Source organism: Gavialis gangeticus, unplaced genomic scaffold, assembly GCF_001723915.1.
Source record: "Gavialis gangeticus isolate Ggan-Ray unplaced genomic scaffold, GavGan_comp1, whole genome shotgun sequence".
Classification (NCBI taxonomy): Eukaryota; Metazoa; Chordata; order Crocodylia; family Gavialidae; genus Gavialis; species Gavialis gangeticus.
Genome location: NW_017729024.1, coordinates 172,907,476 through 172,924,336, shown reverse-complemented (window position 1 = coordinate 172,924,336; position 16,861 = coordinate 172,907,476). Strand labels below are relative to the sequence as shown.

Below are 16,861 nucleotides of genomic sequence, written 5' to 3'. Positions count from 1 at the left end.
ATGAAACAAAAAATGACAGTTATTTTGATCATTCAAACAGATTCCTCGTGAATTCTGACGCCTGACATGTAACATAATGATTTCATTATTGTTTATTACAGCATTTTAGTGGAGTGCCGCGAATGCTGGTATTAACCTGGGAGCTACAAACATAACCCTTGCAGTTTGCCTGGTCTGGGCAGGTAAGATTAAAAACACTTGAAAGAAACACAGGAAAACTGCATTCAGGACGGATTTATTACTCAGGGGATACATTGTTACTATACAAAAAGCACTCATAATAAAATTGTTTAAATACAGCATCTCTTACACCTGCTACCTGTCTATTCCATTAGGAATTTAACTGAGTGCCTACACATGGCTTAACTAACCAGCACTTAAAAATATGTTTGTTAGCAAGGAAGAAATCGTAATTTCTGAAAGAGAACATTCCCCAAACTGAGGATCAGGCAAATGCATTTAAGACGGATTTCAGACCCAAACAGAAGGAGGGGCAAAAAGACTTTCATGAGAAATTGCAACCTATGCCTGTAGGCTATCCATTGTATTTATCCACCGCCAAGGTAAGTGCAGAAATGGATTTAGGTTTCTAGACAGCATCATGTAATAAGTGACACACAAAAATAAATTTACAGTTATCAACTGCCATCTTGCTCTTCTGTAGCCTCTTCCAATCATCTTTGGCTTTGGTGCACGTTATTTTACCTTTGTAGCTTAAGTATCTTAGTAGAAAAAAGGTGCAATAACATTGAAACGCAAAGTGGGAAATAAATACATTTTTTTCTGTAAAAAAATTCAATCTGCTAATTGGGACTCAGCACCCAGACACCTAGTCCGTGCTGTTGGCACTCTGTAACATCCCATATAAAGTTCTTGCCTTCAGGGGCTGTCTTGCAATGTTCAGGGTATCTTGAGAAATATTCTTCTTGCTGGGTACTGTCCACACCTCTCAAAGTTGATGACAGCTCTATTTTCTCCAGTACTAGAAAAGGAGACAAAACAGAGTATGGTATTCATTCGGTTTATTCACAGAATTAGGTGCAACTGCAGTATTTCTTAACTGTGTAAAACCCTTGAGGTAGGCAAATTTCCATGATTTAAGACAAATATCTGGAAAAAAAACAAACTTTTCATTAGTCTCCAAACAGTTTCTACCTGAAATGCACATTCTTTCTGATTAATCTGGTTCGGTTGGGAAAATTTGCTTTCAAATACAAGCAGCCAAACTAATTTTGGGGGGAACAGGTCCTCTTCTATATTAAACTTCATATGCAACAGAAACAGCATTGGCAGTATACTGCCATACTGCTTACCAGAAGCAAAAAGTTATCCACATACTGCTTACATTTAGCTTATTTCTAATAACCTGAACAAAATGAAAATGCTCAGGCAAGAGGCATTTGAATGGTCTTGTTACAATCCTAAACTGTAATGCTGGATTGGAAGAAACATTTTGAAATATTCATTTTTAGATTAATGCTTGACTTAGTATTCCCAAGATTCAATTCCCTCAGGTCTTGTAATTTACAAGCGAAATAGAAGTAAAGTAACCTTAATCACTTCAACTGGAGATTGACTAATCCGATTTCTAGTATTTCCTTTCTCTATAGAAATGAGTTATGCTGTCAGAATGAAGATAATTCTTACCAGGGAGTTAGCTAGTAAGCATTTAAGGGCAGAGGGAAATTATTGTACATTCTCTTGATCAGCGTTCTAGAAACACATTTTTTCCAAAAAACACAGAAATATGATGTTTTAAAGACAGACAAGGTTCTCTGGGTAAATTCACCCAAAGAACCTCGTCTGCTTGTTTCTTTAGACCAACACTGTTACAATCAGCACCCCTGAACTATGGTCTAAAGATGATCCCCAGGGGAAGAAAACTGCCATATACGTGGTGACACTTAAAGAATGACTTAAGATATTCCAGGCATTTGACTAGATACCAGATTGAAGACATGCATTAAAAAAGTCCTGTAAATTAAAATTTTCATGATGCAACTTTGAATTGTATCTGTTTAAAATATTCATTTAAAAACAGAAAACATATTGTTGCTTCTCAGAAAAAAAAGCTGATGGCAAAATAATAAGCTGTCTTTATGTAATGTGAGCTTTACTTGCCCATTATGACTGCCTGGTATTATAATACAATGGTTATTATAATAGCCAGACTTATTAAACGCTCTTATCTTAACTGGTGCAACAAACCACACAGACTGCATAGTACTATTTGCAGGCTCATTTTGGAGGTGATAAGAAAAATAAATATATATTGGTGGATAACAAGGCACACACTGAAGGGCATTTCAAATGAAAAATGATGTGGCATTATGCCAAATCAGCTGCTTAAACATGTCATATAATACATGTCTAGCAGCATTAGACAGTGTTTTAATTGCTGTTTGCAGCTGCACTCTTTGCAATTCAAAGCAGCATAATACCTGCACAAAGAGAACATTTCTATTCAGCTATTATGCAAGGGGATCACTTAGCTGGAAGTTCAATTAAATAATAATCATTTCTTTGTCCATTATTTTACAGACTCTTAGACTTTATGCAGCAACTTTTCCACAAGAAGATGGTACAAAAAGGACAGATATTAAGTGACAGACATTCTGATTAACTTGCAAAGGTTGCTAAAAAAGCTCTAACTCCAATCATAAACGCAGCTTTAAAAATGGGAGGGCAATTTGTACCCGAAAGCTTGTTAGATCTCTGCAGCTGGTCCAATAAAAAGGTCTAAACACCACTACAATACTTGCTTCTTCTATTTTTAAAAAAAAATACGCCTTGCACAACTCTTTTCAAAACTGCTCTCTCTAAACTTTTTGCCTTGATATCTTTTTCTCTTCTCTGACCTTTCAAGATTTTGGACCTTCTTTTCTCACACTTCACTTTGCAGTGAAAACTATTACATGAGTGGAGACAATGTACCTGGGCCCAAAGTCTACAAGATCGACCCAGTCCCCCTAATATTAATGTCCTCCCTTTCCCCAAAGGGTACGTCTGTTGCATGGATGAACAGCTTCAAATAAATGGTCACACGGTCCCTTTATTTGTGAAAGACAAGCACCTTTGTGTTATTCACACATGCTCAGGTCTTCAGAATAAACGTGCCTTCTCAAAAGGCCAGAGCCCGTGCAGCTCTGATGTCAATGGGAATGCAGGTGCTCAGCACCTCGGACTGGAAAAGCAACTGGCTCAGTGGTTTTGTTCTTACATATTACAAAACACTTATGCAATGGTATGAAAAATGCAATGTTCCAGTATCTATTTGGGACTAAATCTGATTACAGGTACTAGTTAATGTTACTTCTTTTGCTTACGGGGAGAGAGGAGGGTGCACAGAGGGAGGGAGAAAGAAGGGCAAAGAGATGAAAATTGGGCTCATTATGCTTATTATATTGGTTTCTGACAGTTTGTTTTAGGATACTTTTTTCATTTGTTCACAAAACTTTGACAATTTTAAACATACAGGGTACAAGTTTCAGCCCAAATGACTCTGTGTTTGAGGTGAGGGGAAATACATTTGTCCAAATTAAGAATTTCTGGTGACTTTTTACTAAACAGCTCAGACACATCGGCAGACTTGCCTTGACCTTGAACCTTGGCAGGCAGATGCCTTTACATCAGTGATGTGTTTTTTTGTTTCCCCTGTGCCAACTGGCTCCACAATGGCTAGTAAATGAGTCTGTCCATCTATCCTTTTTTGTATCTTAGGACCATGGAGAAATAGGGCTGGAAGGGACCTCCGCAGATTATTTAGTTCAACACTCTTCTTAAGGCAGGATCATCCCTATCCAAACCATCCTGTTCAAGTCCATAATCTCACCTCTTGGTAACACTGCAGCCAACCCTGACACAACACAAGGCATAACGCCCTAACCTGCCACGGGGAAAACAGGGGGAACCACAGCAGCCAACGTGCTGCTACTGTAAAAGGTTAACATACGCTCACGAGATCCCAGGTTGACTGCCATACCCCCCGTTACAGAGGAAGGCAAAAACTTCCTTGTGGAAGTTTTGTCATGGTTCGTCATGATGGACGCACAGGCGCAGACAGCCATAACTTCACGCTTCCCAGAAAGTGACAGTTTAGAGAGATAAGCAGCTACCAAGATAACTATGTTCTGGCAGATGCTCCCATGGTGGGCACCTGATAAAAATACAAGGGTTGTCTAAGAGCCCAAAATCAATGTAGGGATGACAAAGCTGGGGACAAAAAGTCATGAATGCAAGACGCGGAGCAAAAGTTTCGACATCGGAGAAACTAATTTTGAGAATGCATCGCGCATGCAGAGTACCAGTACCTATGACAAAAATGGTTTGGGCACCAGGATCAGCCCTCCCTGCCCACAACTCCCACCGTCTGTCCAGTCTGTTGTCGTCCATTCCAGCCAAAACCAGGGTTTATCAGACAGGGAACCTGTTGCCGAATACCCTCAGCCATGAGATGAAACGGCTTCTGTATTCAAAGATGAAAGCAACACTGAATAAGCCCTGGAAAGCCATGGGTTATGCTGGTATAGGTACCTGAACTAATAGCAGGAAGACAGTCTCTTTCCTGTGATCTCAGTGCCTTTTTTTTTTTGTGCTAAACACAGACAGTGGGGAGAAGGAAGCTGTGGAGAGGTAGGAGAGATGTACTGGTGTAGGGAGAAGGCACAAGGCACACCTGGAGATTATGGACAGAAAACTATGGTGCACAATAAAAATCAATTCCCTCTACAATCTGCAATGAGACACAGGATTCCTAAATCTCATCAGTCTCTGCTTTCAATATATCTATGAACCCCATTGTAATACTGTATCCAACCTCTCCTAAAGATGGTTCCCAGAGGATAATTATTAGAAGTAGCAGATTGTTACTCAAACAGTAGAGAGGTGTGTGCGATGGTTTTAGTAATGTCAAGCTTCCTGAAGATCACCCCAAGAGTATGGCACAAGATAACATTCTCCTTTCTTTTTTTAAGTTTGGTTTAAAAACACGTGCTTTTTAATACACAACACCCCCAGTGAAGTTGCAAAGCCAAGCATTCAAGTCAGCAATGCAACAATGAAGATTGCCCGGGCAAGCTTAGTTCAGCTTCCACCCCATGCATCTGGATTATTATATAGCCTAATAACCTGATTTCCCCTCTCACTGACCCTCATCTCATTCAGTGTCCAGGATGGATACATTTAATGAGAAGCTATTCAATATCTTCTTATCTCCATGCTCAGTATGAGCTGCAGGCCTTTATTTTTGCACACCGTAACAGTGATGTCTGAGGAGCAGATTTTGAAATTTACCCATGGGCTTTTTGATTGTCTAGTATCACTGAGTGTCTGAGTGCATCACAAAAAATGGTGAGTTATTTTCATAATGCCCCTTTAACAGGAGGGGGCATTATCCCAGCTTTATAGATGGGCACCTGTGGTTCAGTGAGATTAAAATCAACAGTACCCACGAATTTTGGGTGCTCAGGTTGAGATTCATAGGTTGTAAGGCTGGAAGGGACCTCGGAAGATCGAGTCCAGCCCCCTGCACCAAGCGGAAAGGACAACTAGGGTCAGGTGACCCCAGCAAAGTGACTGTCTGGTCTCCTCTATACCTGATGCCTACACCTGATTTTTTTTCAGAATACTTAGCATTGCATAGCCCAGCTGCCATTAACTTTAATGGCAGCTGTGAGTACTCAGCCCTTCTACAAATTAAACCCAGGGGCCTCAGTTAAGCTCTCACAAACTAAGGAACACAGAATTAGTGGCCACCTGTGAAAAATGTGGTTTCAGTGACTTGACTAGAATTAATAGTAACTTCATGGCCAATGATACTGTAGTCTTGGGCACATATCTTCACTTACGTTAAGATGGTGGAAATTGGGAATGTGCATCAGAAAACAGAACTTAATCGTTAATGCTCAACTTCCTAATCACTTTAGAGCAGTATTTCAGTAGACCTGTGAGCCTCTGAAATGTAAGGCCTGATCTTGTATCCATCACACCCACGGTACCAGGTCCACAATGTGCTGCGATACCTGGGCTCAGGCATATGGATTAGGACAGAGGAGAAGTCCCATGTTTTTCTTATGTTTGAAGGTACCATTCATTTCCATCATTAGGGTCATTTGCTCCTACAGCCTAATGGTTAATAAGACAACTGGATGTGCTGCTAATACAATGCTAAAACCAGCATTAAGCTGGCTTTTAGATGCTTTATTTAACTCTCTTAAAAGCATAGACAAGTTTGGGTGAGAAAGAAAGGTCATACATATATACACCTGACTGGAAAAAAAAAATCACGTCTGAAAACAATGATTTATTGTTGCTCTTTAGCAAATGCATTATTAGATAGCTGGGAAGTTCTGGTAGCTACCTGAGAAGGAACTTCTTCCACAGAGATGTCTGGGAAAAGTGGGCTAGTGTCATCCTGTGATTTAAAAAAGTCTACTTACACCTAATTGCATGCATTGAAAATCAAATTCAGTGTCATGTCAAGACAACCTGGCTCTCTGTTTATTATTAATTTAAGTTAAACATACAAGCATTAGAAGCTATAACCCTGGGGTCCAGGAACTGGCTCTTCAAAATGAATTCACTGTCTGACATTAAGTAATCTCTATAAGTATGGAGACTATAAATATGGAAGACTTCTCTTAAAAAGGCATTTTCAACTGTTTGCATTTCCTTGTGTTCACATATTAAACAAACAGGTATGGTGAAAATACTAAGTTAAAAAAAAAAGGACATTTTTGCTCTGTTGGGTAACATCATTCTGGAAAGTAAGATTCAGGTTTGTATCAATACACAGATTAAGAACATGGGCAAAGCCTGCAACAGCTGTTATACCGTAACTGTTCTGGCTGCATTAATCTATAACTACCAGTATAGCAAAAACACTCCCAGTTTGAACTGGGCTTCATCCAGGGTCAAAGTTCAGCTAATTCAGCTCACTTGTATAGCTATAGGATCATGCAGACTCATAGATTTCATAGACATTAGGGCTGGAAGGGACCTCGGAATATCATCAAGTCCAGCCCCCTGCCCCAGGGGCAGGAAATCAGCTGGGGTCAAAGGATCCCAGCAAGATAAACATCCACATGTCTCTTAAAGGAGTCCAGAGTAGGTGCTTGCACCACCTCTGGCAGCAGTCTGTTCCAGGCCTTTGGGGCTCAGACAGTAAAGTTCTTCCTTATGTCCAGCCTGAAACGGTCTGAGTTTGGATGAGTTTGTGATTGTTTGACCTTGTTATACCTTGGGGCACTCTAGTGAACAGGTGTTCCCCCAGATCCTGATGGACATCCCTTATGTACTTATGGGCAGCCACCAGGTCACCCCTGAGCCTGCACCCTTCCAGGCTGAAGAGTCCCGTAGCTCTCAGCCTCTCATCACAAGGCCTCTTCTCCTGACCTCTGATCATGTGCATGGCTCCCCTCTGGACTCTCTCAAGCTTCTCCACGTCCTTCTTGACTTGTGGAGCTCAGAATTGGATGCAGTACTCCAGCTGTGCCCTTACCAAGGCCAAGTACAGTGGGAGGATGACATCTTGGGATTTGCTTGAGAAGCATCTATGGATGCAAGCCAGAGTTTTGCTTGCTTTACTAGCTGCGACATCACATTAGTGGCTCATGTTCATCTTGTGGTTAGATGTTACAGTGCAACAGTTCCTGTGACCTCTCGAGCAGCAGCTCCCCCTTTTTTTTGTCCTAAATCAGGGATGTCAAATTCACTTGGTCCCCGGCCATGCCAGATCCTGACTACAGGGCTCCTTGCAGGCTGGGTCTAGATTTGGGGTGGGGGTGCAAAATTATTTTGGGTGGAGAGCCACTTACCAAGTTGTGGTGAGCTGTTGAGGGCCACATAGGTAGCGCCCCTCCCACACCCGGTTGCCATACTAGGACCAGAAGTCCCGCCCTCTAACCCTTACCACCTGACCTTTGCCCCTCCCCTTACTCCTTTTGGGAGGGAGGGTGCTGCAATGTTGAATCTGGGAACAAAAAAACCAAAGTCATACACATACACACACACACACACACACACACACACACACACAAAAAATCTACTATAACTTATTTTAATTTTATTTAAAAATATTTTTGTACTAATTTATGTGTTTGTGAAGTGTATCTAGAGGTGACTGCATAATAGCTCCAAATACAGTCCTATTGTATATTGTATGGGGATGGTAGGAGGGGTATGTGGGGGTTGGGTATGGATGGGTGTGGGGTATGTGGTTGGAGTGGGGACTGTGGGAGGATGTAGAGTTATTGTGGATGGGGTGGGAGAAAGAGAGACAGGGCCGGGCCACCAGCTCCACTGCATGCTGCTCTTGCAAACTGTGTGCGAGCCTCACATGATGCAGCCAGACAGACCCCGCACCCAGGCTCCCCGGTTCCTGCCAACCCACCCTGGGTCCCCGCTGGCCCCAAGGCACCAGCACAGGCTCCATGCTCCCACTCCCCCATCGTTTCCTTGCTTTCCCTCCTGCATGCCTGCCCACCAGTGCTGCCACTGCTTTCCATCCAGCATCATCACTGCTCCACATGCTACCAACTCTTCCTGTGGCCTCCCTGCTACTCTCCATCATGTTCTATGGCTCCTCCGCTGCTCCCTGTGCCATCACCACTCCCTGCAGCCCCCCCTGCCACCAACACTTCCTGCCACCACCACTTCCCTCTGCCCCCCTGCCCACTGCTTCCCACCCTGCCTGGCAAGCACCAAGTGGTTCTTGGCTGCTGGACAGATACAGCTATTTCCTCCCATCCCTTCATCAGATCTTATCTGACTTTCCACTTGGACGGAGGGAAGGCGGGGAACAGCCAAAGGGTTGCCAGGCCAGGAGCCACAGAGGCTTCCAGTTGGGGGTTAGAGGTGGGGTGGAGCTGGGCGGGCCTTGCTGCTCAGCCACTGGGTCCTGCTGCCTGTCATCTTTGACAGGCTGCCAGGAGTAGATAAAAATTGATTTTCTAAAATTCTTAGGGGCCCTGTGGGCCGGATAGAATGGCCTGGCAGGCCAGATACAATCCAAGGGGCATGTTTTGCCCATCCCTGATCTAGATGCATGGATAGGGAGGCGAACAGCAGTGGCAGTCACAATGCAGCCACTGCTCAACTCCACCACCGACATGGGTCCCCAATGGGGCCCCAGACTTTGGCAAAAGACCCTGCTCTAGTTTATCACACCTGCCAAAATTCTGACTCGTCTGGGAATCCTGCAGGCTCGATTCAGCCCGTGGGCTGTAGATTTGACACCCCTGCCTGAAGTGAAAGATCTTTTCCTGAAATCACAGCCATAGAAACAGAGCTCCTCACAGGAACCCTTGAGTTTGCATTTTTCTGTCTGGTCAGTCAAAGGAAACATTCTTTAATGCACCTGGAAGATCAGGAAGCATTTCTGAGATCAGTTTCTTGTTTTTTTCTCTGAATTGCCTGGTCTGAGACTAATATTTAATGCAAAGAGACAACATATTCTCTTAAATTCCTGATAAAAGCAAACTAGATATGTTAAAAGCCTTTAACAAAATACAGTGCAGATGAAATAAAATGCTTTTATAAATAGCATTTTATTACAATCAAAATATCTTATTGTCCCTTTTGACGGACTACATTACTGAAGCGCATACACTTCATGGCTAAAATGCCATCTTTCATCAAAGTAAGTATGAATCTTAAGAAAGGTGAACAGGGAATATTTCTCCCTGGGAATTTTAAACACCTAATTAGTTGGAATATATTATTTAGAAGCCAGCATTTAACTCTTCCCCCCTCCCCCCGCAAAAACCAAAACCAAAACCAAAAAACCTCTTACCAGTGATTAACAGTCATGTATGATATGAAGTAAAAGGGAAAAGAGGGAATTATTCATTATTAAAGTTATTTTTCTTGAAGACAACATACTAGGAATGCTGGTACTTCACTAGGAATGCTGGTACTTCCTCTCATAGAATTCAGACTGCAAAAATATCTCTTTAACAAACAGCCCTTACTCTTAGAGAATGATCCATTCAGAGTCTGCCAAAACAGACAAACTGAACCACTGAGTAACTCTCCAACTTACGTTCAGATAAAACCAAAGTGGCATGAAATTGTATATATGCTAAGACTGGAGCTCTGGCTCTAAAGATTTCCCCTTCTTTGCTATAGTCATTGAGCAAACACCTACAGCACTGCAAAGAATGAAGCTACTCTTATGTTTCGGAGGCTTGCAAATGTCAATGATCACCCAAAACTTGTCATAGAGTCATAGAAATCATAGATAATTAGGGTTGGAAGGGACCCCAGGAACTCTAGTCCAACCCCCTGCTCAAAGCAGGATATTCCCCAACTAGATCATTCCAGCCAGGGCTTTGTTGAGCCAGACCTTAAAAACCTGCTAAGATGTCCTTTTCATTTTGACATATTTTATCATCTCCCTCCAATAAATTCAAGAGTCCATAAGAAATTGCAGGCAGGAAGAGCGTTGACATCACTTTTCTGCAGTCATCCTTCAGGCTGTATTTTCACAATTGGTCTAATAGGCAGGCATTAGTCTGTATACTTCTTACCTGAGCAAACTTGTGTATCTGTTCCACCACTGCAGCAAACAGAGCATGGACACTTTCATCAATTAGACTCTGCATGTAATGTACAGCCTCTTCATCAGATAGGTCCAAACGGAATTTGTCCTGCACCTAGGAAGAAGAGATGAGAAAGATTATATACTCTTCCAAAGAAACGTAACACCAAACAATGAGTACATTCTAACAGAAAGCAAATTATTTCCACTACTTTACCCCAAAATGCAGAAGACTGAAAAGGTCATGGAATTTACTGTGGACCAAATTATTAACTGAGAAAAAATGAACTCATAGGCATCATGCTGACTTACATCAGCTAGAAATACAGCTCTGTAACAATGACATTCAATTTCACTCAGTTTATTTATATAGTAGGAAAATCCATACCCTGATAAGTAGAAAACTCTCGCTGGAGAGAACACAACTGAACTGCATAAACACAACTGAACTGTGCACAGGAATCTGTGTACAGAAGTCAAGTCTCTCCTGTGTTCCTTAAACATTTCCTTAGGAAGGCATTTGATTGGCTATTACTCATTACTGATATTCTTTCTCCATTTTAAATGTCTGATCTGTAATATCAAAGGAAAATCAATTTCTCCCAACAGGTGAAATCAAACAAAAATTATCCTTGAAAATCTGATTTCAGTTAAGTGGTCAGAATAAACAGATTTAAATTAGAGAGTATTAACATTTGTTTTGCATTTACATTTTTTTGGTGTTTTTCTTTAAAAAGGGTCAATATTAAAACACTGACATTAAACCATGCTTATTTTCAATTACAAAAAGACTTTACACCAAATTTGGCACTTCTTGATAAGATACAGCAGGTAGGAATTCATTTAAATCACTGAGGTGTAGAAATACCCAATTACCTGTGGGGGCACATTTCTCACAAGAAAACCACTCTCTCTCCAATCTCTCAGTTCTAATCCTCAAAGGAAACTCGCAAAGCACTTTCCAGAGACAAGCCTACGAACTTTACTTCATCAACCTCCTGGATACTAAAAATCATGGACTAAATATAGACACTGGATTTATGATACATTATAACCTGCCTGACGTGTTATAACCTGCCTGACATCTGACTTCCCAGGTACCTCTCCACTATTCATCCCCCTTCTCTCTCTGCCCACACCCAGCCCATCTCTCACCCATTGTTGCTGCAGTTGCTGGGTCCTGCCGCCAGCTCCCCTTGGGCCCTACTGGGTCTTTGACAGGCAGCCAGGGGCAGATAAATGTTAATTTTCTAAATATATTTAGGGGTCCCGTGGGCTAGCTAGAATGGCCTGGCAGGCCTGATCTGGCCCACGGGCCATATTTTGCCCGCCCCAGTATATATACACACAAACAAACACAATATTATATACGCATACAAGAATAGGAATGCATTTTCATAGTATTCTGGAGGATCCTAATAACTGTTGAAAGTCTGTGAGGTTCCCTTCACCTAAAATTAAATTAAGAATAAACTGGGTTTTTGAAACTGTAAAGAAATTAAGAATGAGTATAAGTGCGATCCCACCAGGCCTGTCAAAATTGGTCTCTATGCAGTAGGCAAGAATCTGATTAACTCTGACTGCATCCGTCATCTGCGAACAGTTGGCGGGAGACACTACTACCCTCACATCGTTTGTTCTTCTGACAGCAGTACATTTTAAAACCCTGTATCCAAATTGTTTGTATGGTACTTATAAATTACACACAAACTACTTGCAGAAATCACTATAATTAAGGACAAAGCAACAATGAGCCAAGCTTGCTTTGTTGTAGCCACAGGCAAAGGCTTGGCCCATGCATGTTGCATAAAGGTGATATCAATAGCGCCTCATGAATTCTGAGCAACTCCACAGGAACTGTTCAGCGCTTGGCCAGATGGCAATTTCTCACTTGCACTTTTGCTGCACAGATAGGTCTCTTCTATAATCAAGCCTACGTTTAATTGAACTGGCAGCAACTCAGCTACACCAAACTGGATCTTCCCTTTCAATGGCAGTTTTGGATGAGGAACATGAAGAACTTTACAGGTAAATGGTCAGGAAAAGCAGAATGTTAAAGGAACAATGTTACAGCTGGGTAAAGTAAGCTCCAGAAATTATTAAGACCAATGTATTGAAAGGGGGTGTCCAATGTTAGGCGTCTGCATAAATGGACCAGTTTTCTAAAGTGGTGCCCATCCAGTAGCTATCTTTAACTTCAATAGGGACTTTGCTGTCCAATACTTTAGGAAAATGAGGCCACTTGTATATAGCACCTAACTGCAGACACAGAGGTTTGCAAATACTGGGTCAAGTTAGTTATCTCACACTACAAAAGGAGTCAGGTTGATTTGAACAGACCAAAGTTTAATTACCCCAATTTTTTTCTAACTGCAACCCACATAAACTTAATATTCCTAGCAGTGTTAGAGGGGCAAGCAGGATCTCTAACGATCTATTAACAAGAGTCTAGTGAATTAGTTTTGAAGAGACTGAATCTCAGCCACGTTTGGTAGTACATATTGTACCTCTTCATTTTCTGCTTCAAGATAAAGTTCAGGCACAAATATGAAACCTTGTGGAAACCACTGATATAATCTAGACTGCTTTTCTGAATCATTAAGCCCATAACTTTTGGTTGACTACAAGAATAATTTTTACAAACTTAGCATGTAAAGACTGTAAAGGACAGGGAATCACCTGCATCCCTGGTTAAAGAGCTCCCGTGATGAATTACTTTATTTTAAATCCGTGTTTTATTTCTAGCTGAAATTTGTCCAGTTTTACTTTAAAACCACTTGAACTCACTATGCTGTTTTCTTGTACATTAGGAAAGAAATGTCTATCAGAAACACTTCTCACATACTTGTTGACTGATCAAGTCACATCTTAACTTTCACTTAGATGAATCAAGACTGAGCTGTTTAAATCTTAGTTGATATTTTCTTGACTTCACGTTTTGAACATGTCTACATTCAAAACACTGGCATAAGAATCTGACACAGTATTTCAATATTGGTCACTAATGGATGCATCATAAAACTAACAGTATCTACTATTCCCACTATGCATCGTGGCATCATGTCCTCATTCATCTTTATAGGCACAACAATCTGCTAGGACTTGTTCAGTTATCCAGTACTGCTCCCATGACTGTCTCAGTCACTGCACTCAAGGATATTGACTTCCAGTGTTTAAATGTGATGTGTGTTTTACTCTTGCTTGATATCATTCTACCTCTTTCCAAATATATAATAATTTTAAGTGCACCGGTAACTGAGTTGTGGGCATAAGCTGAGCCTGACTGGAAAGAAAGAAGATGCCTTAGAAATATGAAAGATAAACCAAAAGGTAAAACTAAAGGGGAGGTGGGAAAGGGGAAGAAGTGTTTAATTTCCTCAAAAAAGGAAAGTAGCAAACAGATAAGCAAAGAAAAAAAACAAAAACAAAAATGTTTTCAGTCAAATGTTGTAGATCTTTCACTGTGCATCTCATTACTTATGAAAACAGAATGAGACCAAGGTTACCCCCAGGCACATATATGTGCTTGACAAACCATCAGGAGCAAAATGACCACAATAGCAAATGGTAAAAGATGACCAAATAGCCACTAGTCTGTAATATAGTAGCAGCTATAGGATTGGTCACTTACTCGCTCTTTACTTGCCTAATTCTTTTCTTAATTATAATCCAATTGGATTTGTTATATGAAATAGCTTCAATGTCCACTAAATATTAGGCAGGCACTTTAAACTTGAGTGAAAACCCAGTGACTTCAGATGGGATTACTTGCATGTTTAAAACTGAGCATATGTGCTTAAGTACCTTTCTGAATTAAGGCACAGATTTTCCTAGTGATTTTCCTATTCATATTAAAAGGAGGGTGTTACAGTGACAATTCAGTTAAAATGTTTAACTGCCGTTAGGGGGAGGGAGTGTTGGAATCTCTAGAACACTAAAACTTGCATGCCATTTTTGCCATTAAGCACTTACTTTACCCATATTTTAATCTGTTCATGGCATAATGTCCTCTCAGACTTCTAATGGTACTGATCTTAATATGCTGCATCAGCCAAATGTTAGTAATGACGATTAAAATATTTACTGCCTACCTAGAGAACAGACTGGCACATTTTTTTTTCAAATACATCAATTCTGCTACAGTTGGAGATTAAAAATTAGACTGCCATTAACAGTGGGATCAAATGCTGCTGAGCACTGGATCCTTGCAAAAAAGGTTTTCAGCACTGGTATTAAAAATGACTGCTGCAACGCAGCTGAGAAGGGACATGGCAAGATGACAAATTATTTCTTGAGTTGCAGCAGTAGCAGCAAGATTAATGAACATTGACTTATGGCTCTTCTAACAAAACCAATAGTAATGTGTTACTGCAAATCTCTCAGTTGCAAAGTAATGCATATTTCTTGAAAATCCATGGTTCTTCAAAAGACAGGTGTTACTGGAAGAAGATTTGCACTACGTAAAAATAAAGTTAATTTTGGGTCAAGTTTCTATGATTTATAAAATCCTGTCCAAGATGCATCTAAAGTTGTCTTCTGAAAAGATATCAACAAGTTAACCAGGACAATGTTTTGGCAATTCAATTAAACAAGATTGTGCTGACTGGCTGACACACACACACACACACACACACTCTCTCTCTCTCTCTCTCGGGGGGAGGGGGGAGAGCATGGTTGAATTTTTGCTTATTTTCCACAGAGGAAAGTTTTAAAATTAATTTGTTCTACTTAATTAAATTAAATATACATCCCATTAAAATCTTGACTATTGCAGCTTTCATGTTTTAAAATGAGATGCTTGAATAAAGATAAAAAGGATTAATTAAAAAAACTGATGAGATTCCCTCTTAAGGCTTCAAGTTAGCAGCTTCTGACTATTCAATTATATTGTGCTTTCAGTAATCTACTGTATTTACTTGCATATCACACATACCTTTCCCCCTCCTGCCCGCCCCCACCCCAAATTGGGATGTGCCTCAAGTGAGGAAGCTGATTTTCCTACACGGAATAAAACACAGGGAAGTTGTAAAATACTTTCTGTTCCTTTTCCTTCTTTCCCCAGAGTGGCTGCTTTGAAGCAAGGTGTCTTCAGAAGCAGCTGTGTCTTGAAGACAGAGGGCAAGTGGAAAAAAAATAGGAATTGACAGAACTCAGAAAAGAAAGTTATACTTCATTTGCTCTCAAACATGATAATGTCTTCCATCCATTTATCCAGTCTTCACAACAGAAATATGTCTTCCAGACTGGGAAAGATATGTTGTGAAGATCTTTGGATAAGCCTCTGACAGCTCTGAAGAAAGTTTTAAACAGCCGATCACTGCTTGAGATTAAATGCATGAAGGTAGAAGGACAACTCCCCCCTCCTCTACCCACCCCCTGATTTGTTTTGTCCTTTGCATATAAAATGTGAGCTCACTTGGATAATGAACAGAAAAAAAAGGGGAAACTGCAATATAATGATGAAGCAATATCACTTTATACTGTAATCTCATTAAAACTCCAAATTAAACTGGATTTGGCCAGATTAATACTTGGCTAAGAAACATCAAGGGAAAAAAAAAAAGATTCATAGATTCATAGTTTCATAAATTGTAAGGCCGGAAGAGACCTCATAAGATTGAGTCCAGCCCCCTGCACCAAGCAGGAAAGATAACTGGGGGTCAGGTGACCCCATCAAGGAAACCATCCAGTCTCCTCTTGAAGATCTCAAGGGTAGGTGATTGCACCAGTTCTGGAGGGAGCTTATTCCACAGCCTGACTGTGAATAAGTTTTTCCTAATGTTTAGCCTGAATCGATCTTCCAGGAGTTTGTGGCCATTGCTTCTGGTTTTCCCCTCGGGTGCCCTGGTGAACAGTTGCTCACCGAGCCCTTCATGTACTCCCCTAGTGTAATGGTAAGCTGCTACCAGATCCCCTCTCAGCCTTCTTTTCCTCAGACTGAAGAGTCCCAGATCCCTCAGCCTTTCCTTGTATGGCTTGCCATGCAAGTCTCTGATCATATGGGTGGCTCTTCTCTGGACTCTCTCAAGCTTGTCCACATCCTTGTCAAAGTGTGGTGCCCAGAACTGGATGCGGTACTCCATCTGTGGTCTCACCAAAGCCCAGTAGAGCAGAAGAATCACCTCGGTTTTGCTGGAGATGCACTGATTGATGCATGCCAGAGTATTATTTGCCCTGCTGGCTACAGCATCGCACTGCTGGCTCTTATTCGTACTGTGGTCTACTATTACCCCCAGGTCCCTTTCATCGGTGGTGATGGTCGGTTTCACGTCACCTAGCCTGTAGGTGCGTTGCGGGTTGCTTGTCCCGAGGTGCAGCACTTTA

The 16,861-nt window shown here is 41.2% G+C and overlaps 1 protein-coding gene across 2 annotated transcripts in view; it reads right to left on the bottom strand.

Annotated features, from left to right (window-relative positions):
• Window positions 1–214: 214 nt before the first annotated feature.
• The window catches only part of PIK3C3 (phosphatidylinositol 3-kinase catalytic subunit type 3), a 159,771-nt gene continuing 143,124 nt past the window's right edge, over window positions 215–16,861 (bottom strand). For both annotated transcript variants that reach the window (XM_019518097.1, XM_019518098.1), the window contains exons 24-25: window positions 10,527–10,652; window positions 215–982 (exon numbers count right to left, since the gene is read on the bottom strand). In XM_019518097.1, the coding sequence (XP_019373642.1) occupies window positions 968–982; window positions 10,527–10,652 (141 nt within the window). In that variant the 3' untranslated portion in view covers window positions 215–967. The remainder of the gene's footprint in view (window positions 983–10,526; window positions 10,653–16,861) is intronic.